Source organism: Ranitomeya imitator, chromosome 4 (assembly GCF_032444005.1).
Source record: "Ranitomeya imitator isolate aRanImi1 chromosome 4, aRanImi1.pri, whole genome shotgun sequence".
Taxonomy (NCBI): Eukaryota; Metazoa; Chordata; class Amphibia; order Anura; family Dendrobatidae; genus Ranitomeya; species Ranitomeya imitator.
Genome location: NC_091285.1, coordinates 291,771,053 through 291,794,697, shown reverse-complemented (window position 1 = coordinate 291,794,697; position 23,645 = coordinate 291,771,053). Strand labels below are relative to the sequence as shown.

The following is a 23,645-nucleotide window of genomic DNA, read 5'->3' as shown; positions in this document are numbered from 1 at the left end:
TAACCCTTCTGGTGCTTCACAGGAATTTTTTGAATGTTTAAATAAAAATGAACATTTAACGTTTTTTCACAAAAAATTTAATTCAGCTCCAATTTGTTTTATTTTACCAAGGGTAACAGGAGAAAATGGACCCCAAACATTGTTGTACAATTTGTCCTGAGTATGCCAATACCCCACATGTGGGGGTAAACCACTGTTTGGGCGCATGGCAGAGCTCGGAAGCGAAGGAGTGCCATTTGACTTTTCAATGCAAAATTGACTGGAATTGAGATGGGACGCCATGTTTCGTTTGGAGAGCCCCTGATGTGGCTAAACATTGAAATCCCCCACAAGTGACACCATTTTGGAAAGTAGACCCCCTAAGGAACTTATCTAGAGGTGTGGTGAGCACTTTGACCCAACAAGTGCTTCACAGAAGTTTATAATGTAGAACCGTAAAAATAAAAAATCATATTTTTTCACAAAAATTATCTTTTCGCCCCCAATTTTTTATTTTCCCAAGGGTAAGAGAAGAAATTGGACCCCAAAAGTTGTTGTACAATTTGTCCTGAGTACGCTGATAGCCCATATGTGGGGGTAAACCACTGTTTGGGCGGATGGGAGAGCTCGGAAGGGAAGGAGCGCCGTTTGACTTTTCAATGCAAAATTGACAGGAATTGAGATGGGACGTCATGTTGCGTTTGAAGAGCCACTGATGTGCCTAAACATTGAAACCCCCCACAAGTGACACCATTTTGGAAAGCAGACCCCCTAAGGAACTTATCTAGAGGTGTGGTGAGCACTTTGACCCACCAAGTGCTTCACAGAAGTTTATAATGCAGAGCCGTAAAAATAAAACAACATTTTTTTCCCACAAAAATTATTTTTTTAGCCCCCAGTTTTGTATTTTCCTGAGGGTAACAGGAGAAATTGGACCCCAAAATTTGTTGCCCAATTTGTCCTGAGTGCGATGATACACCATATGTGGGGGGAACCACTGTTTGGGCACATGGGAGGGCTCAGAAGGGAAGGAGTGCCATTTGAATGCAGACTTAGATGGAATGGTCTGCAGGTGTCACATTGCGTTTGCAGAGCCCCTAATGTACCTAAACAGTAGAAACCCCCCACAAGTGACACCATTTTGGAAAGTAGACCCCCTTAGGAACTTATCTAGATGTGTGCTGAGCGCTTTGACCCACCAAGGGCTTCACAGAAGTTTATAATGGAGAGCCGTAAAAATAAAACAAAAATTTTTTCCCACAAAAATTATTTTTTAGCCCCCAGTTTTGTATTTTCCCAAGGGTAACAGGAGAAATTGGACCCCAAAAGTTGTTGCCCAATTTGTCCTGAGTACGCTGATACCCCATATGTTGGGGTAAACTCCTGTTTGGGCACACGGGAGAGCTCGGAAGGGAAGGAGCACTGTTTTACTTTTTCAATGCAGAATTGGATGGAATTGAGATCGGTCGCCATGTCGCGTTTGGAGATCCCCCTGATGTGCCTAAACAGTGGAAACCCCCCAATTATAACTGAAACCCTAATCCAAACACACCGCTAACCCTAATCCCAATGGTAACCCTAACCACACCTCTAACCCAGACACACCCCTAACCCTAATCCCAACCCTATTCCCAACTGTAAATGTAATCTAAACCCTAACCCTAACTTTAGCCCCAACCCTAACTGTAGCCCCAACCCTAGCCCTAACCCTAGCCCTAACCCTAGCCCTAACCCTAGCCCTAACCCTAGCCCTAACCCTAGCCCTAACCCTAGCCCTAACCCTAGCCCTAACCCTAGCCCTAACCCTAGCCCTAACCCTAGCCCTAACCCTAGCCCTAACCCTAGCCCTAACCCTAGCCCTAACGCTAACCCTAGCCCTAACGCTAACCCTAGCCCTAACGCTAACCCTAGCCCTAACGCTAACCCTAGCCCTAACCCTAGCCCTAACCCTAACCCTAGCCCTAGCCCTAACCCTAGCCCTAGCCCTAACCCTAGCCCTAACCCTAACCCTAGCCCTAACCCTAATGGGAAAATAGAAATAAATACATTTTTTTCATTTACTTTTATAGCGGGTTTTTTAGCAGATTTTTATGATTGGCAGCCGTCACACACTGAAAGACGCTTTTTATTGCAAAAAATATTTTTTGCGTTACCACATTTTGAGAGCTATAATTTTTCCATATTTGAGTCCACAGAGTCATGTGAGGTCTTGTTTTTTGCGGGACGAGTTGACGTTTTTATTGGTAACATTTTCGGGCACGTGACATTTTTTGATCGCTTTTTATTCTGATTTTTGTGAGGCAGAATGACCAAAAACCAGCTATTCATGAATTTCTTTTGGGGGAGGCGTTTATACCGTTCCGCGTTTGGTAAAATTGATGAAGCAGTTTTATTCTTCGGGTCAGTACGATTACAGCGACACCTCATTTATATCATTTTTTTTATGTTTTGGCGCTTTTGTACGATAAAAACTATTTTATAGAAAAAAATAATTATTTTTGCATCGCTTTATTCTGAGGACTATAACTTTTTTATTTTTTTGCTGATGTTGCTGTATGGCGGCTCATTTTTTGCGGGACAAGATGACGCTTTCAGCGGTACCATGGTTATTTATATCCGTCTTTTTGATCGCGTGTTATTCCACTTTTTGTTTGGCGGTATGATAATAAAGCGTTTTTTTTTGCCTCGTTTTTTTTTTTTCTTACGGTGTTTACTGAAGGGGTTAACTAGTGGGCCAGTTTTATAGGTCGGGTCGTTACGGACGCGGCGATACTAAATATGTGTACTTTTATTGTTTTTTTTTTTTATTTAGATAAAGAAATGTATTTATGGGAATAATATTTTTTTTTTCTTTTCATTATTTAGGATTTTTTTTTTTTTTTTTACACACTTGGAAATTTTTTTTTAAAACTTTTTTACTTTGTCCCAGGGGGGGACAATACAGATCGGTGATCTGCCAGTTTGCACAGCACTCTGACAGATCACCGATCTGTCTCAGAGTGCTGCAGCTTTACCAAGTGCCTGCTCTGAGCAGGCACTTGGTAAGCCACCTCCCTCCCTGCAGGACCCGGATCCGCGGCCATCTTGGATCCGGGACTTACTGCAGGGAGGGAGGTAGGAGACCCCCGGAGCAACGCGATCACATCGCGTTGATGCGGGGGTCTCAGGGAAGCCCGCAGGGAGCCCCCTCCCTGCGCGATGCTTCCCTGCACCGCCGGCACATCGCGATCATCTTTGATCGCGGTGTGCCGGGGGTTAATGTGCCGGGGGCGGTCCGTGACCGCTCCTGGCACATAGTGCCGGATGTCAGCTGCGATAAGCAGCTGACACCCGGCCGCGATCGGCGGCGCTCCCCCCGTGAGCGCGGCCGATCGCGCTGGACGTAATATTCCGTCCTTGGGAATTAAGGCCCACCCCACATGGACGGAATATTACGTCCAATGGCAGAAAGGGGTTAAAGATTTTTCTGTACTTTCATGACTATGAAAATTGTACATTCACACGGAGTCATCAAAACTATGAAGTAACACATGTGGAATTATATACTTAACAAAAAAGTGTGAAACAACTGAAAATACGTCTTATATTCTAGGTTCTTCAAAGCAGCCACCTTTTGCTTTGATGACTGCTTTGCACACTCTTGGCATTCTCTTGATGAGCTTCAAGAGGTAGTCACCAGGAATGGTTTTCACTTCACAGGTGTGCCTTGTCAGGTTTAATAAGTGGGATTTCTTGCCTTATAAATGGGGTTCGGACCATCAGTTGTGTTGTGCAGAAGTCTGGTGGATACACAGCTGATAGTCCTACTGAATAGACTGTTAGAATTTGTATTATGGCAAGAAAAAAGCAGCTAAGTAAAGAAAAACGAGTGGTTATCATTACTTTAAGAAATGAAGGTCAGTCAGTCCGAAAAATTGGAAAAACTTTGAAAGTGTCCCCAAGTGCAGTGGCAAAAACCATCAAGCGCTACAAAGAAACTGGCTCACATGAGGACCACCACAGGAAAGGAAGACCAAGAGTCACCTCTGCTTCTGAGGATAAGTTTATCCGAGTCACCAGCCTCAGAAATCGCAGGTTAACAGCAGCTGAGATTAGAGACCAGGTCAATACCACACAGAATTCTAGCAGCAGACACATCTCTACAACTGTTAAGAGGAGACTTTGTGCAGCAGTCCTTCATGGTAAAATAGCTGCTAGGAAACCACTGCTAAGGACAGGCAACAAGCAGAAGAGACTTGTTTGGGCTAAAGAACACAAGGAATGGACATTAGACCAGTGGAAATCTGTGCTTTGGTCTGATGAGTCCAAATTTGCGATCTTTGGTTCCAACCACTGTGTCTTTGTGCGACGTAGAAAAGGTGAAGGGATGGACTCTACATGCCTGGTTCCCACCGTGAAGAATGGAGGAGGAGGTGTGATGGTGTGGGGGTGCTTTGCTGGTGACACTGTTGGGGATTTAGGCTACTTTCACACTTCCGTCTGTACGGGACTGTCGGCCCGACGTACCGACAGACGTTGTGCTAAATTTAGCACGACGTGGGCAGCGGATGTAGTTTTACAACGCATCTGCTGCCCATTGTGATGAGCGGGGAGGAGGGGGTGGGGTTCTGGCCACGCATGCGCGATCGGAAATGGCGGACACATCGCACAAAAAAACTTAACATTGAACGTTTTTTTTGTGACGACGGTCCGCCAATTACCGATGCATCCAGTGCACGACGTATGGAACGTGTGTCCATACGTTGCCATGCATCGGTTATTCAAGTCTATGTACAAAAAACGCATCCTGCGGGCAGCTTTGCAGGAAGCGTTTTTTACACAGAACGACGCATTGCGACGTCTTTATAAAGACGGAAGTGTGAAAGTAGCCCTATTCAAAATTGAAGGCATACTGAACCATCATGGCTACCACAGCATCTTGCAGCGGCATGCTATTCCATCCGGTTTGTGTTTAGTTGGACCATCATTTATTTTTCAACAGGACAATGACCCCAAACACACCTCCAGGCTGTGTAAGGGCTATTTGACCAAGAAGGAGAGTGATGGGGTGCTACGCCAGATGACCTGGCCTCCACAGTCACCAGACCTGAACCCAATCGAGATGGTTTGGGGTGAGCTGGACCGCAGAGTGAAGGCAAAAGAGCCAACAAGTGCTAAGCATCTCTAGGAACTCCTTCAAGATTGTTGGAAGACCATTTCCGGTGACTACCTCTTGAAGCTCATCAAGAGAATGCCAAGAGTGTGCAAAGCAGTCATCAAAGCAAAAGGTGGCTACTTTGAAGAACCTAGAATTTAAGACATAATTTCAGTTGTTTCACACTTTTTTGTATATAATTCCACATGTGTTAATTCATAGTTTTGATGCCTTCAGTGTGAATGCACAATTTTCATAGTCATGAAAATACAGAAAAATCTTTAAATGAGAAGGTGTGTCCAAATTTTTGGTCTGTACTGTGTGTGTGTATATATATATATTAGGAAAGGCTGATGCTCATATTCTTTGTTCAGGAGCATACCACTCCCTTGAAAATTGCCATTTTGGAGCAGCAGTATTGTTGTACCTGTGTCCCGATCTGTGCACTCTCCTGTGCTGCAGGTACTACCAGTAGTTAGCAAATGGGTTGATTCTCATACTAAATATGGTGGTGCCCATCTCTGTCATGTTGCACAAAAAACAAGCCCTCATACAGCTCCATCAAGAATAAAAATAAAAAAGCTACAGACCTGTCTTATTTTTAATGAATCCTAAAAAGCAGTGGCAGGATTCTCTCCCTCCCCCTATAATTATGAATAGAAATAAAATACAAATTGCACAGTGTTGAAAAATAAAATTGGAAACATAACATATTAAAACGGCTAAAGATAGCAAAAAAAAATCTGAGTGGTACATTCCTCAATACAAACTGTGTTTTCTTCTATATTTTAGTGGACTACAGAAAAGAAGAAATGTGGGATGATAGATATGAATATGAACGGTTACCAAGACACAGGCTCCCACCTCGTGAGGCTCCTCCGGAGGTAAGTACTTGTCATTTACTGGTTAACGAGGACCTGTCACCTGTCCGTCTGCTCCCCTGGATATTTAGCTGTGTTTTTATAATCCACCACATGGTTCCAGAGTTCTGGGCCTTTTTATGGTCTTTTCCAAAGGGGCGTTGCTCACAGGGTAATAATGAAGAGTAGTCTATAGTCATGACTCCAGAGAAACCTGTGAGGCACACCCTCTTGGTAAAGAGAGTAAAATGAAGAATGAAATAAAAAGACCTGTCACTATGGAACCTTATGGCAGATTTAGAAAAAGGAATACTCCGAGGAGCAGCTGGGATAAAATAAGAGCAAAACTGGCCACTTTTGGCCTGGTGGGCAGGTCCTCTTTAAGGAAAATCCAGCGTTATCGTTTATTACCAATCCTGGTGGACTCGGCCTCATGTATTGCATGACAGGCCATGGCACTCGTAAGCTGAAGTTAAGAAAATTGTAGTCATCTGTCAGCATGTCATGTTCATGGGTGCCACACATTACAAGATGGCCAACATTTCGGCCCTCATGAACTCAATCACGTCTGTGGATGAAAATGAATATAGAAACGGAAGTATGTACAGATGAGTATACAGTGTGAAGAACAAGATCCTTGATCAGACTCTACTACTTATTGTACAGAGCACCCCCGTCCACCTGGAGTGCTGAATATAACCCCTTTCTTCTGCCTGGTGTGTGGCATGTAGGGTCTCACATCGGTCATGCTATAGCATTTCCCCCATGTCAAGCCAAGTCAGTTTTCCTCCGGTAAGCCCCCCATACACATTGCTGATAATGATGTGGTCGGCCGGCACTCAAGTGTGTACGGGGGCTCTGACCAGCTGATTGTCTATCGGGCATTTCAGACTGCTATGCAAAAACCGGAGTAGGGTGCACCACAAAGTACAAATAGGCATGGGCAAGCAATAAGGGTGCTGCAAAATGCATGAGGGGGCAGTGGACTATTTAAAGAAGAGAAAGGTCAATGCATATAAAATGCGCACACCTAGGTCACAAAATATAAAAAGCAATTTTATTAACACCAAAGCACAACAATGTATAAAAACATTTCAAAGCGAAATAGTAACACCCTTGTATCCATGGAAGCTAATGAGCAAACAACAAGCATGGCGTGCCAATACAAGCAATGGTAGCCATCATATCCGATACCACAAGGCGCTGGGAAAAACCGACAAAGGTGATAGCAGCATAAATAGTCATCATATGTAAATATCAGAGTAATTGTATACAATATGTAAGACCAAACAAGGAGGACATACACTACCAAAGAATTAAATGTGGGCGACCCCACTGATGATCAAGTGACCCAAGATAGGTAAAGCCCATGTGGTAGAAAGTAACCTAGAGCTATAAATGAGCAAAAGACAACATCCCTGAGTGCCGGAATCAGCACTAAGGGAATAATGTAGAGAAATAATAATAGTAGTAGTGATGCCGGGACTCCGTGAAGAATGACACCCACACGGGGCAGCAGGAAAAGATATTCAGGTTCCTGCCATGCAAGTCTCCGTCAGATGGGAAGGACCTGTGTGGATTAAAGCCTTGAAATAGAAGGCAAGTAAGAGTGGTATCTGGGAACAGGGGTGTGGTGAGGTCCCACGCGTATCGCTGAACGTGCTGACTGGTGAGGAATGGAGTCTATAACTAGGATACAAAAGTAATTACCACCGGGAGGAGGGATGATAGAGAGAAGCTGTGGGCACAGGGAGTGAGACAGGGGATCCCCTGGTGATGTGGAGCCGGGAGGTGCCCATGCGCAATGGGAACCAATGGCATGAAGAGCTCAGGGGTACAAACAAGCCGGGGAATGGAAGTGCATGATGCCAAGGTGCCCCAACAGATGGAGCTAGAGTGAGCTGCAAAAACAGGGGTGCACATGGTGTATCACGTGTACTCAAGAAAGGGGGGGTGCCTATGCTTTTTTTTAGGGTCAGAGTGAGCACTGATCAAATGAAAAAGTAAATGAGCAAGAGATGGAAAAATAATGAAAAGGAATATATAGAGAACAATGACAAAATGGTAAAGATGCCATTTACTGAGAAGAAGTAGGTGGAAGAACAAAATACCTGCTTGCGGTACAGGAGTATGAAGACCTAACCTCATGATGATAAAGCAGCAGCTTGTTAAGGTGTGCGACCTATAAAACTATAGCATGTGTGAGAGTGAAAGGAAAACCAAGGGTTGATAAGTGACAACAAATGCAGAAAAGTAAATAAAAAGAAGGGGTAGACGAATTTACATGCAATAAATAATCAAAAATGTAATTAACACATAATCCAATGGCATACTGAATGAGCAAAGGACCAGGAGAGCAGGAGACTGAAGATTTGGTGCTAAAGGGTATGTGTCTGTGTGGCACACAGAACAATGGTAGGATATCTGTCGGTGATTTAATAGCAAACCCTTCTACTGGTAGAGGGAGGGGGTCATTTCTGTAGGTCCTGGAAATACAGAATGCTGAAGAGGGATATAACCATGATGGGCCAGCTAATGCCGTCACTAGCCCAGGAATCCTGTGAAGAGGAGCTCTTCGTTAAGGCCAGAGGGGGAGACCGATTGTAGAAGAAAGATCCATCTCCCTTCAGTGTGTAGATGCTGTCTATGATGGTCACCACCTCTTTGGTTGCCTATAACCTTTTGTAGGCCAAAAAAACTGATATTAGTGGGTCTTCCCCCATGCGCAGCAAGCAAGTGGTCTGCAATGGTCGCCAATGTCCTACCCTTCTTGGAGTCAGAGGTTGCCAGATTGAAAGTAGACAGATGTTTTTGCGCTCGTATGCTGAGCTCCTGAGAGGTTTGTCCAGCGTAGACCCTATGACAGGTACAGACAATGGCATACATGACATTGTTACGCGTTATACAATTGATGTAAGTATTTAGTGAGCGATGCTTAGTGTCCAAGGGGTTGGTAAAGCAGTCCCTAGTGGGCCGCGTGAAGGGACATACATTGCAGTCGCCATAGGGAAACGAGCCCTTGAGACTGATGCCACGATTAAGCCTAACACATGTCCGGGTGAAAAGGCTTTTGGTAAGGATATCCCGTAAATTGGGTGCCTTTGTGCTTAGTAAGCATCATGGACTGACAAAAGCCGATGTTTTGGCATCTGTCGTGAGGATATCCCAATGGTTTGACAAGATGTCTCTCACCTGATGCCATCACGTGTTATACTTGGTGATGAACCTCATGGCGGAGTCCAGCTGGTGAGGATGTGGGGTGAGCAGAGCATCCTTCTTGACTTAGAACCTTTCTCCGTTGGAATGCAGTCGATATAATCTTTCTGTGGGTATCCACGTTCTCGGACCCTTTCGGTCAGGGCCTAAGCCTGCGTCCTGAAGTTCACATCAGAGGTACAGTTGCGTCTAGTCCAAAGGAACTGCCCGGTGGGAACGCCTTTTCTGGTATGAAGAGGATGGAAACTTTGGAATTGAAGCAAACTGTTGGTATCTGTGGGCTTCCGGTAGAGATCAGTATGAGGCGGCCCTCCATCACAGACAACCGAAGATCCAGAATAATGGCTGAGTCAGGGGAAAAAAGGAATGTGTCAGAAAAATGTTGTAGAGCTTGTCGTTTAAGTCTTTCAAAAATTGTAGGCAATTGATTTTGGACTGCTGATCACTTTGGTCTCCCATTGGAAATGCAACTGGCAGACCTATCTAATGGTAATGATCTTCCCATACTTACACACTATTGTGGTGGCTTATCTTCCATGGGGATACAAGGAGCAGGCATGTTGAAATCCAACAACCAGAACCACCACCTTCATGTACGCAAAAAATGGCCCAACTTTCATCAGTGTTTGGTCAGTGTGTTAGCTTTTACAATCAGGGTTTCATCAGGGATTTTCTCTTAAGTAAAAAAAAAATAACTTACAAAGCTTCTCCTCTTAATTACAATTTTAATCACAGACATTTTCCCATGATTTTTTGGCGGATATGTGTTCCGCAAAGAAACATTGAGATATGAACAGCTTCATAGATTATGCTGGGTTCTTGTTCTGTGAAAGCGAGATATACATCGCATACGTGAAAAACTGAGGTCTGGATGAGAGGCCTAAGGCCACATTCGCACATTCCGTATTTGGTCAGTATTTTACATCAGTATTTGTAAGCCAAAACCAGGAGTGGAAGAATCAGAGGAAAAGTATAACAGAAACATATGCATCACTTCTGTATTTATCACCCACTCCTGGTTTTGGCTTACAAATACTGAGGTAAAATACTGACCGAATACTGATAGTGTGAACGTCGTCGTGGGAGCGCAGCAGCCTACATGATGGGTTCTTGAGTGGGTGCATAGATTTTGGCATACACTATAAGAATGTCACTGATTAAATTGACTATGACAAACGTGCAAATATACCGTATATTTGTAGATTGAATCTTTTTTTTCCTTACCTTTTACAAAGGGCGAGTATCGCAGAGTGGTAAGTGTGGTCCGAAGACCAGATGATGAAGGCTATCATCGTTACGAAGAGTACAGTGAAGCAGATTACAGAGAATACGATGATCCCCATACATATGAAAGACGAAGTGGACCGTATAGAGGGGTATGTGTTTGTTTTTGTTATTGTGTGCTTATATTCTATTCCATTTTCAAATATTAATGCTTTTTTTTTATCCATCTTACAATAGGAGGATCCAGTGTACAGATGGGGAAGAGGAGAGCCACCCATGGGCCGGCCCTTGGACTACAGGTAACTCTTTCTACCCCTGAGTACAAGTATTCTATGATCTACCTGCCAGAATGCTTTCTTTTATGTAGATGTCCTGTCCGGCTTCGTTTCCAGTGCAGTTTCAGACTATACAGACAGCTTAATAATGCAAAATAGACTCCATTTTATTTCTAGACCTTCAGGAAATAATTAGGAAAAAATGAAGAGGACTGTGAAGGAAGCTCCTTTCTCTACAGAAATGCAAAGGCTTACTATTACTGTGTGCTTAGCAGTAGGGGCATCACCCCGGTGTACCTGGTGTTCTAGTGACATCTACTGGACGTTGTGGGTAACACGTCTCCCATAGCTGAGCTATTAAATCTAGGCCACACTGACTGATATGTTGTAGGATATGTGCAAATTACAAGTTGCTGAAAGTAGATATACTATGTCCACTGGGTACATTATTCAAAATGACCGACTCAGATTAGACCTTTAAGATAGAGGTAACTCCAAAATAGCTCAAAGCTAAAAAAGATTACATTATTGCTATCACATGTACAACACGCAATGTGATTAAATACATGAGACAACCACAAGCAAAGTGTTTAGCAACTCCACAGTACGTATAATGTTACTAAATTAGGCATAGTGCATAGGCACAATTATATGAATGCACAAGATAAATGAATCCTCAATAATAGCCACAATGGTCAGAATATGAAAAAGCACAAACACGTAACTACAGTACCTGAGCTAAGCTTTCATGCCAGAATTCTGGGTGTAAAAGCTTAGAACAGTCGCAAAATCTAGGTGCAACCCATAGTTGTGCCTGAGGGCTTGTTTTTTGTTGGACAAGTTGCACTTTTGAACGACATCATTGGTTTTAGCATGCCGTGTACTAGAAAACGGGAAACAAATTCCATTTGCGGTGAAATTGCAAAAAAAGTGCAATCCCACACTTGTTTTTTGTTTGGCTTTTTTGCTAGCTTTACTAAATGCTAAAACTGATTTGCAATTATGATTTTCCAGGTCATTACAAGTTCACAGACACCAAACATGTCTAGGTTACATTTTATCTAAGTGGTAAAAAAAAAAAATTCCAAACTTTGTTAAAAAAAACAAACTGCGCAATTTTCCGATACTCATAGCGTCTCCATTTTTCATGATCTGGGGTCGGGTGAGGGCTTATTTTTTGCGTGCCGAGCTGACGTTTTTAATGATACCATTTTGGTGCAGATACTTTCTTTTGATCGCCCATTATTGCATTTTAATGCAATGCTGCGGCGACCAAAAAAACGAAATTCTGGCGTTTCAAATTTTTTTCTCGCTACGCCGTTTAGATCGGGCAAATCTGAACGCGGCGATACCAAATATGTGTAGATTTGATTTTTTTATTTTATTTTGAATGGGACGAAAGGGGGGTGATTTAAACGTTTATATTTTTATTTTTTTCATATTTTTTTAAACTTTTTTTTAACTTTTGCCATGCTTCAATAGCCTCCATGGGAGGCTAGAAGCTAGCACAACTCGATCAGCTCAGCTACATGGGAGCGATCATCAGATCGCTCCTATGTAGCTGAAATGCATGCTTTATATGAGCATCGACCACAGGGGGGCGCTCACAGCAAACCTTCATCAGTAACCATAGAGGTCTCAAGGACCTCTATGGTTACTATGCAGAAGCATCGCTGACCCCCAATCATGTGTTAGGGGTCGGAGATGCGTGCATTTACGGCCGTGTGGCCGAAGCGCCAGTTAAATGCCGCTGTCAGCATTTGACAGCAGCATTTAACTAGTTAATAGTGGCGGGTGAATCGCAATTTCACCCACCGCTATTGTGGGCACATGTCAGCTGTTCAAAACAGCTGACATGTCCCGGCTTTGATGCGGGCTCAACGACGGCGCCGTAATAGTAGGGCGGATGTCGGGAAGGGGTTAAGGTAAATATCCCTGTGTTCTCCGCTTTTTTCTGCTTTCGTCACTCCATTGTATAGGTATTCATACTTAGAGAGCGTGGTATGTGAAATTTCTATTTGCAGTGAACTTGGCATTTCTTCGAAGTCTTCTCTGAGGGGGTGCTTTAACCCCTTCCTCTTAGACACTGCCAATCACAGCTGAACGATCAGTATCCAGACACTGCCGAGCTGTGATGGGCAGCGTCTGGGAAGGGTAAAAGCAAATGACCCTAGAGAAGACTCTGAAGAAATGTATAGTTGAACTGGAAGCAGAGATTTAGCAAAATCAGCAAATCTCAATATCTACAATGGAATGACGCAGCACAAAATGGCGAACAGCTGCAGAATCAAGGGAGCTTTGGGTGTTTTACCCGATATTTAACTCAATTTTTGAAAATCCTCTTTTATACCCATGACAATTGAATTCAGGGTCTCGACGATTGAACTCCTCGCTCCTGGGTTCCTGATCTTAGCCAATTGTAAAACATGTTTTTATTGATCACAGATACCTGGCAAACTATTGTGATGTAACTTGGAATGTCTATGGCGTTCGTTTGTATCCTCCATGGCATACATTTCTTTATTTGAAGAATTGCAGTGAAGCTTGGCATACGCAGTTAAGACATTTGGAAACCTATTGTGAGTGCAGTACTGTGGCATAGGGCTCCCGAATTCCCTAACATGTTCCTTTAGCTTGAGCAGTGGGTCAGAGACAGTTGGGTGGGAATCATTCTTTATGACTGCTCTTTCCAGCATAGTTTGCAGAATACATTTGTAATATGGCTTTAAGGGAAGCTCTCTTCAAAGAGCGGCCTACTTTTTAAATCAAGTTTTTGTGTTATGTGCATTTTTTAAAATGTTGTAGAAATGTTTTTTGCTAGTTTTTTTTCTCCTTATATCACAATCTTACCCCTTAATGACAGTCAATACGTCTTTTTACTGACCTGAGATATAAGAGAATAGCCTCCCCATACAGGTGACAATCCAGCAGCTGTCGGCTGTCCACTATAGCTGACAACTTGCTGCATCAGCCATGATCAGTGTTGGCACCGTCCAACTCTGTTTAACCTTTTATATGCTGCTGTCAATAATGAGTGCATCATATAAATGGTTAACAGAGTGTGGGGGCTTCCTCTTTATTCCCATCGGCACCCTGAGATCATGATTGGTCCTGGTGTTTGCCATGGCAGTTCATGGCCAAATAGCAGCCTTAAGGTATGTGCACACATTGCGGATTCCCTGCGTGTTTTCTGCGGATTTTGTGCGGATTTCACGTGTTTTTACACCTGCGGATTCCTGTAATGGAATAGGTTAAAAACGCTGCGAATTCGGCACTAACAATTTACATGCTGCGGAAAATAAACCGCTGTTTCTGCCCGGTATTTTCCGCAGCATGTGCACAGAGGATTTGGTTTTCAATAGGTTAACATATAACTGCACAATGCATGGAAAACTGCTGCGGATCCGCAGGGCCAAATCTGCTGCCGATCTGCAGTAAATCTGCAACATGTGCACAAGACCCTTAGAGTATACCGGCGATGGTGGCCTGTTCAGAAGTTACCAACATTTAGGTGGTAAAAATGCAATTTTTAATTCCTGTTATGTCACTTTGTATTAAAGGGAACCTGTCACCCCCCCAGGCGTTTGAAACTAAAAGAGCAATCTTGTGCAGCACTAATGCTGCATTCTGACAAGGTGGCTCTTTTAGTTATTGGTGCTGTAAATGCAGAAATAATCCGTTTTGTAATTTGTCCGAAATACCTGTCTTCAGTCCTGGAGGCAGGTCTTTCCCCCCTGCTGCAGACGCCTCACAGCCGTCACTCAAGTCTTCTTGGCGCCGGGCGCCGCCTCCTCAGCGCTGTTTTGAAATCTGCCGGCGTATCAGGACTAAGAAGTGGACCCTCTGGGTCACGACTTCAGAGCCCCCGAGGGCGAGTGAACCAGATGGTACCACCCCCTGTACAGGGAGTGTTAGGGACAGGCCCATGGAGGGTGAAACCGCAACAGCCAGAGCCAAAGGGACGACTGAGGATAGCGCAGAGAGAGAACTGAGGACTGAGGAAAGATGGAGCTACTGAAGAGGCTAGAATGGCGGAGGCACTGGACAGATGGAAGCAGCAAAGACAGGGTACTAACCAGTAAGATGCTAGCCCTCGACAGATGGAGACTCTGGACTGGCAGGGTACGGCAGGAACACAGGACTGGCTGGATACGGCAGGAACGCAGGACAAGGCAGGAGCACGGGACTGGCAGGATACGGCAGGAGCACAGGACTGGCAAGGTATGACAGGAACGCAGAGCTGGCTGGATACGGCAGGAACGCAGGACCGGCAGGACACGGCAGGAGCACGGGACTGGCAGGACATGGCAGGAACACGGGACTGGCAGGACACGGCAGGTGCACGGGACTGGCAGGACACGGCAGGAACACGGGACTGGCAGGACACGTCAGGAACACGGGACTGGCAGGAACACGGGACTGGCAGGACACGGCAGGAACACGGGACTGGCAGGACACGGCAGGAACACGGGACTGGCAGGACAGAGAAAGTAAGAGACACTGCGGAGATAATACGGATCAGAGCCAAGGAACCTAAGGGAATGCTGGCGGTAAACCAGCGAACGCAATAAACGCAAAGGCGTCTTACCCAGTCAGATGCAGGGGAGAAATACCCGATGGGCGCAACCATATTGGGGGTGGAGCCAGTGGGTCACGACCTCCCAGAAGTCCCAGCGCTGAGAGGAGCACATCTGCGCATGCGCGGACCGCCGAAGGGACGAATGCCAGGGAATCCAGACGGAGAGGAGCGTGGAGGAGCGTCGGGAGCGCGCCGGCCGGACAGGTTAGTATAGCGTGGTGTAACACGGCGCCTGCGCTCTTTTGTCTTTCCTGGGGCAGGCGCAGTGAGCGCTGCCCGTCTGTCCTCATATCCAGTCTAGCTGACTGCGCCTGTGCGGCCGCCCTGCCTGTGAATCCCAGCCCCTCAGTGTCTTATGATTTATTCACACTGCCGGGCTGGGATTCCTTGGCATGCGCACTGCGTGTCTAAGCCACTCACCCAGGTCGCAGTGCGCATGCCCAGGAATCCCAGCCCCGCAGTGTGAATAAATCATAAGACACTGCGGGGCTGGGATTCACAGGCAGGGCGGCCGCACAGGCGCAGTCAGCTAGACTGCATATGAGGACAGAGGACGGGCAGCGCTCACTGCGCCTGCCCCAGGCAAGACAAAAGCGCAGGCGTCGGCTGATTTCAAAACAGCGCTGAGGAGGCGGCGCCCGGCGCGAAGAAGACATGAGTGACGGCTGTGTGGTGTCTGCAGCAGGGGGGAAAGACCTGCCTCCAGGACTGAAGAAAGGTATTTAGGACAAATTACAAAATGGATTATTTCTGCATTTACAGCACCAATAACTAAAAGAGCCACCTTGTCAGAATGCAGCATTACTGCTGCACAAGGTGGCCCTATTAGTTTCAAACACCTGGGGGGTGACAGGTTCCCTTTAATTCCTGAAAATCATCTGAAGGATAAATAAACTACCTGACAGCAGTTTTCAGTATGTCAGGGGGTGCTGTTGTTAAATGGTATCACTTTTGGGGGTTTTCCACCTGGATAGGTCCCTAAAGAAATACATTTTGTAAATTTCCTTAAAAAAAAGAAAAATTACTGCAACATTTTTAAACCTAAAATGCTAACAAAATAAAATAACACTTTACAAATGGTGCTGATGTAAAGCCGACATGAGGGAAATGTTATTTATTAATGTTTTTCTGTGGTATTACTATCTGGATTAAAGGGATAATCATTCAAAGTTGGAAATTGCTATTTTTTTTTTTCCAATTTTTTTTGTCAAATTTTTGATATGTTTTATGTTTATAAAAAATATCAACTTAAATTTGCCTTTAATGTAAATTATAATGTTTCACGAAAAAACAATCTCAAAATCACTGGGATTTGTTGAAGTGTTCCAGCGTTATTACCACATAAAATGACACTGGTCAGATTTTAAAAATTTGTGTGCAAAGCAGTCATCAAAGCAAAAGGTGGCTACTTTGAAGAACCTAGAGTATAAGACATAATTTCAGTTGTTTCACACTTTTTTGTTAAGTATATAATTCCACATGTGTTAATTCATAGTTTTGATGCCTTGAGTGTGAATGTACAATTTTCATAGTCATGAAAATACAGAAAAATCTTTAAATGAGAAGGTGTGTCCAAACTTTTTCTCTGTACTGTACATCTTGTTCTGCCAAAAAAAAAAACACACAAAAAAACAAGCCTTCGTGCCGTAATGCTGTCTGAAAAATAACAAAGTTGAAGTTTTGAAGAAGGGGAGGAGAAAAGTGAAAGTGCAAAAATTATAAATCGCTGACGGTGTGGAATGGGTTAATGTAGTTGGAAATTCGTCTCTAACAAAGCACCAAAACAGTGGGAAATTTTACCAGATGAGATGAAGTTGTTTAATCTTTTGTTTTCTGGCCATTTTTTTAAAATCCACTTGAAATCTGTAGAAGTGACCCTGGATTTTAGTATAAAGCCCACAACACCATCTAATGTTTGCGTGCTAGGGTGGTCAGTCAACAGTTATGCAGCCAGTGTCAGGAAAAAAGGATCAGCAGAGGTGTCTGGCTCCCGATGACTATCCTCTCCCCTTTAGGACACAGACATGCTTAGTTGAGGCCAGCCTCCATGTGTTTGGGGAGTTTAAGAATAGCGGTTATTGAATGAGTATGTGACGCCTAACGGGTAACAGATGTGTAACACTGCATCAAATAACATCGTCTGAATCCGAGACCAAGTCATAGAGTTCCATCTTTAGGCTGGACAGGTCATAGAGAGCGGAAATACTCGTAACGACTCTCCAGTCTGACAAACACGAGGTCCTGGGACGGGGCAGAACTCCGAATTCTCTACTACCCCTTTAAGTAGAAGTGTATTCACCTCAAAGGTTAAGTGGCAAAGAACGAAGAATGAGTTTTGTCTTCATGGAGTAATTTTATATCCTTGGCAAATAGCATGCTACAAATACTGTGACCGTGTGTAGTTATTAGAAAAGTGGTCTCGGATAGCTGCCATTATCAGTGGGTTTCTATTTTACAAAAAGCAGTGGAGGAGTTATATCACAAGGTCTAGTGAAATTTCTAGCACAGGGGTCATAAGACATGTAACCTGTAGAAGGGTTAGGGCACACTATTGTTCCCTATTGCGGAAAGCTACATTATTAGTACATCTGCATTTATTTCACTTCAGACTTGGAGATATCCGGCATTATTCTATTTTGCAATACTTGGTTTACTTTTATAGTAATTTTTTTACAGTATTTATAAAAAAAAACCCTCTCTTGTCATGTATTAAAACTTTCACCACAGTATTATTCTGATGGGTACAATTTTATTTAAGAAACCAGGCCCCTGGCTTTCCTAAAAGTTTGCGCCAATGGTTGGAAATGACTCTGTTGAGGGGTGAATTGTTTTTTTTTTCACGCAGGGTGAAGAAACTTGATTTATTTGGATTTCCTGGAGTACTGCTATGCCTTTTTTTTGGGCTAATGTACATTTTCGGTTGGTTCTTATGAAGCATGCACCCATATTTGGGCTATGCTTTGATAGTGCAGCTTAGTGACTCTGAACATTGTAATTAATTGTAATTATAGCAACAACAAAAAAATCCTATAATATATTTTATGGTGAGAAAATGGTATCTTCCTCATCTTCAAGCACCCTATAGTTTTGTTTCTTTGCAGGCTCAACCACCAACAAAAAAATCAAACTATTGCAGTATAGTAATAATAATAATAATCTTTATATAGCGCCAACATATTCCACAGTGCTTTACAGTTTACCAGTATCAAACACAATAGACATAAGTAACAACGTTAACAATACAATAATTAAAGCGAAATAAAACGACCCTGCTCGTGAGAGCTTACAATCTACAATGAGGTGGAGGAGATACAAAGTACAGGTGTGTATTTACAATGATGTATTTACAATCATGGTCCAGTTTAGTTCCGTGACGCTTTGCTTCTGGGACGCTTGCGTGCACCCCTAAGGATAGTTCTAAATTTATAGTCCAGACTGCTGAGTCAGAAGAGATGGATTGTGGGAACTGGTTGAGGATAATTTGGCAGCTGGGGCCAGCACAACAGGGATTTTTTTTTCTTTAGAAGATCGAAGACATTCAGCCTGGCAACATCTATTTTAACACCTTCCGCCAGATAAGATCCGCACTGATCTCAGTCATGGATATGCAACAGTGAGTTTTAAGTACAATGCACCAAATGAATTATACCAATGAATTAGCAGACACATTAAAATATGTTTCTAGATGGTAAAGCAGCAGATGACACAGCAGACAGCAAGCATGGGAAGTTATACCATAAGATTCTATTGCAGCAGATGAGACAGCAAGCAGAGGTGGGAAGTTATACCTGTGTGAAGAGAGAAGATGAATGTTAGTTCTTTGCCATGAAATAACTGCTGTATCACGACGCTTAGCTCCGTGACGCTTTGCTTCTGGGACGCTTGCGTGCACCCCCACATGCGTGCACCCTAAAGGATGTTTCTAGTAAAAAGACCACAGGGAGAAAACGGCAGAAGAGGTAGGAGGTGAAGCTTGTGAAACATCTGATAGATGCACAGCACACAGCAGCGCCACTCTGCATTAAGGCTAGGTTCACATTGCGTTAATGGGTTAACGCTAACGGACAGCGTTGCACGGCGAAAATGTCGCAATTAACGCCGTGCAACGGGTCTGTTAGCGCACCCATTGACAGCAATGTTATTTCTGCCTGTAGCGCATCGCTAGCGCGTGCCATTTTCGGCACGCGCTAGCGATGTGCCGTTATTTTGTGACGGACCTCGGACGCTGCTTCGCGTCCAAAGTCCGTCCCTCTCTAGCGCAGATCGGGGATCTACGCTAGCGGGGTCGGCGAACGCGGACCAAAAAGAAACATTGCGTTAGCGCAATCCGCTTAACGGATTGCCCTAACGCAATGTGAACCTAGCCTTATAGAAACCAGCATAGGAAAAAAAAGACCTCAAATGCGTAGGTTAAAGAGGTTGTCCACTACTAGGATAACACATTCTTAAATGAAATGTTCGGCCCCGATAAAATAATAATGCCTGTACTCTCCTCCCGTGCTAGCGCCGTTCCTGCTGTGTTGGCACTCGCGGTCACAGGGCTGTGATGCGGTGTTGTGACATGGGATGCCACGCGCCCAATCAGCGTTTGCGTCACTGTCTCCGCCTTCAGGGAAACTGAACATGAAGAGAAAGTCCTGGATGAACTGCAGCCCTGGCTCCCTACTCATGTTCAGTTTATCCGAAGGCGGAGACAGTGACGCCAACGCTGATTGGGTGCCGGTGTCATGTGTCACAACACCGCATCACAGCCCCGGGGAGAGCGAGTGCCGACACCGCGGGAACAGAGTCGGCACGGGAGATGAGTATAGGCTTTATTATTTTATTGGAGCTGAACATACGGTATTTAGATGAAGAAGGTGTCCTAGTAGTGGACAACCCCTTTAATCTTCACATTACAGGTAAGTAATCTGTTAGGTTCTTGTCTGCCAGCCTGTTTTATGTTAGAACATAGAAAAGTTCGGCTTTAGGTAGATGATGTCAGAATCTGCTGAGTGTATCAGGATTACAATCGTTATCAGACAAATGGCCTAAATAACCTAGGTTTGTAAAGACCAAGAGAAAGGTTTTTCAGTGTACCCATCTCCAAATCTCTTCTTCAGTGCCACACTGTCACTTACTCTTAGATTAAATGATAGTGATATTTTCGAAGTGTCATTTTACCAGAAATCTGGTCAATACAATTGATTTTTTTTCAGCCTTTGTTTTTGTAAATAGTTTTTAAGATTTTTTTTTTTATTCCTTTAATGTTCTGTCCAATTAAACTTGGCTATGTTCGTGAATGTTTGCTACGCCCGTGCTTTGTAAAACAGGAAGCGGCCTTGTTTTCATTTAGTAAAGTATGTTGGGCTCTCTTATTATTGTATAGTAAGCATACAAATAATAAAGAGATGAAAGTATGATGGCTATTATTCTGTTTACACAAATGCTCACTGGAATAAACAGAGATTTAGGATGTAATGGCTATGAGCGGGTTCATGAAGTTGTCCGTCCCTGAATAGGACAGTTTTGAACATACTGGCGCCAGCTGTTATGGGAATATTTAAATTGTCATTTGTACTTTATAGTGGTCAAGAGTTTAGATCACTTTAATTTGTTACAAGGGGTTTGCACGTTTTAGATATCTTGTTTACTCTCAGAATAATAAAAATAGAAAAAGAAGAGATAAGTCAGCTCACCACTTAGAAGACTCCAGGCAAGGAACCCTGCAGTAATTAAAACGTGAAAAAATTGCAGAAATCTAGCTTGTCCGTCTTCAATAAGAATAAGATTCTTAATTGGTAATCCATCAAAATCGCAACGGTGTGCATGGGGTTAAGAAAATGTGCAACTAGAGCAAACGCATTTCAGATTGTAATCCTTATCCATTGCATCATAAGGATTACAATCTGAAAACGCGTTTTCTCTATTTAGAAATGTTACACTTGTCCTACCTGTATTTTATATTCTTTCTTTATGTTAATGATTTCTTCCAGGCTCCGGGGCATGAGGAAATCATCTTCCATGCACTGCACACCCCGAACCCTGGAAGAAATTATTGACATAAAGACAGAATATAACAGTTCTCATCAATCAGACCATTAATATGAGGCATACAGGTAGAACTAGTCTAACATTTCTATTACCTGTATGCCCATATTAATAGGTCATATACGTCCCAGGGGGTTACAGGCTCCCTTTAAGTGCCAGAAGAGCAGAATCCCCCTCAAGTGACCCCATTTTTGAATTTACACCCCTCTGGGAATTTATCTACAGGTGTAGTGAAGATGTTGACTCCATGGGTATTTTCCAAAAACAAGCAGCTGTGGATGTTGCGGAGTCAAAATTCCAAACTGCCGTTGTAGTGACCAGTAGATTATGCCCAGCTCGTGCTTCTGGAGACACGCACCCATAAATTAGGCGGGCTCTCATTGCTGCAGAAATGCCAAACATGTGGTTTAGGAACACTGTGGGGCTCTGACATGAGAGGGGCATTTTGATTTGCGAGCGCAGAATTCATTGGATTTTTTTTGTGGGGCGAGGAGCCATTACATTTCTGTAACATTCCACCTTATGCCCATATTAATAGGTCATATACGTCCCGGGGGTGACAAATTCCCTTTAACTGTGTAGAATGACAAATTGAGCAATTGTAAGTACCCAGTGCGATATACAGTTGTGGCCAAAAGTATTGACACCCCTGCAATTCTGTCAGATAATACTCAGTTTCTTCCTGAAAATGATTGCAATCACAAATTCTTTGTTATTATTATCTTCATTTAATTTGTCTTAAATGAAAAAGCACAAAAAGAATTGTCCTAAAGCCAAATTGGATATAATTCCACACCAAACATACAAAAGGGGGTGGACAAAAGTATTGACACTGTTCAAAAAATCATGTGATGCTTCTCTAATTTGTGTAATTAACAGCACCTGTAACTTACCTGTGACACCTAACAGGTGTTGGCAATAACTAAATCACACTTGCAGCCAGTTGACATGGATTAAAGTTGACTCAACCGCTGTCCTGTGTCCTTGTGTGTACCACATTGAGCACGGAGAAAAGAAAGAAGACCAAAGAACTGTCTGAGGACTTGAGAAACCAAAATGTGAGGAAGCATGAGCAATCTCAAGGCTACGAGTCCATCTCCAAAGACCTGAATGTTCCTGTGTCTACCGTGCGCAGTGTCATCAAGAAGTTTAATGATAATTGCAATATATTAAGGAGATACAAATTTTGATGGGAGGAGTGCTTCAGGTTTTCAAAAATGTTAAAGCGACTCTGTCACCCCCTCCAGCCATTAGAAACTAAAAGAGCCACCTTGTGCAGCAGTAATGCAGCATTCTGACAAGGTGGCTCTTTTAGTTATTGGTGCAGTCAAAGCAGAAATAAAGCGTTTTATAATTTTATAAATTGTTCTCCATATTTGGTGAAATTTTATCGGAATATTGTTCATCATCTTGGTTGCTGATAGTTATATATTGGGCACTGCACCTGCCCAAGGCAGAACAAAACAGCGCAGGCGCCGGATTTGATTTGAAAACAGCGCGAGGGGGCGGCGCCCGGCGCCGAAGAAGCCTTGAGTGACGGTCGTGTGGCGTGTGCAACAGGAGGGTTAAGACCAGCCTTCGGGACTAAAGACAGGTATTTTTGCAGAATGCAGCATTACTGCTGCACAAGGTGGCTCTTTTAGTTTCTAACGGCTGGAGGGGGTGACAGAGGCCCTTTAATGTCTGCTATAGAGCTTATTGCTATGTTTTATGCTTTTATGAAGCAAAACAAAAAGGAGCAACTTTGCAATAAGTATTCACTTAAAATTTCCTATCTCTGTGACTACAGCTTTCTATGTATACCTCCACATAGGAATCTCGCAGTTGTATTTTTTTTTCATGTGCTCCGTTATTTTTGCTAAACCACTAAATGTGGGAAGTAGGGGACAGAGATATGCGTGAATGCATGTTCAGACTACACATCACATCTGGTAGTCTGTTACCATGGCGACATATAGTTAGATGTAAATAAAATGCGAGATATTTTTCTGTCTATGCTATAATATTGCTTCATTTTTATAAACCTTGTACAATGAATAAATGATTGTAAAGGCAGACTTAGCCTTTAACCCGTTGCTACCTTTACATCTTCACACAATTGCCCAATATATAACTATCAGCAACCAAGATGCTGGACAATATTCCGATAAAATTTCACCAAATATGGAGAACATTTTAATGAAACCTTTTCAAAGTTGCTTTTCGGTTCTGTGAGTTTTTAAGGATGACAATCTAATGTGTTATGGGGCCTCCCCGCTCAGATGATGTCAGGGAAGAGAAGGATCCGGCATGTTTGATTTCCAACATCTCATCCTTTTGTTCTCTGGAGATAGGTCGCCACAAGAGGC

The 23,645-nt window shown here is 43.5% G+C and overlaps 1 protein-coding gene across 3 annotated transcripts in view; it reads left to right on the top strand.

Annotated features, from left to right (window-relative positions):
• Nucleotides 1–23,645, top strand: part of PPHLN1 (periphilin 1) — a 166,444-nt gene that overhangs the window by 23,618 nt on the left and 119,181 nt on the right. For 2 of the 3 annotated variants that reach the window (XM_069764751.1, XM_069764752.1), the window contains exons 3-5: nt 5,906–5,997; nt 10,425–10,565; nt 10,651–10,712. In XM_069764751.1, the coding sequence (XP_069620852.1) occupies nt 5,906–5,997; nt 10,425–10,565; nt 10,651–10,712 (295 nt within the window). Of the gene's footprint in view, nt 1–4,960; nt 5,247–5,905; nt 5,998–10,424; nt 10,566–10,650; nt 10,713–23,645 lie in introns of all 3 variants that reach the window. The other variant, XM_069764750.1, reaches the window with a different exon arrangement.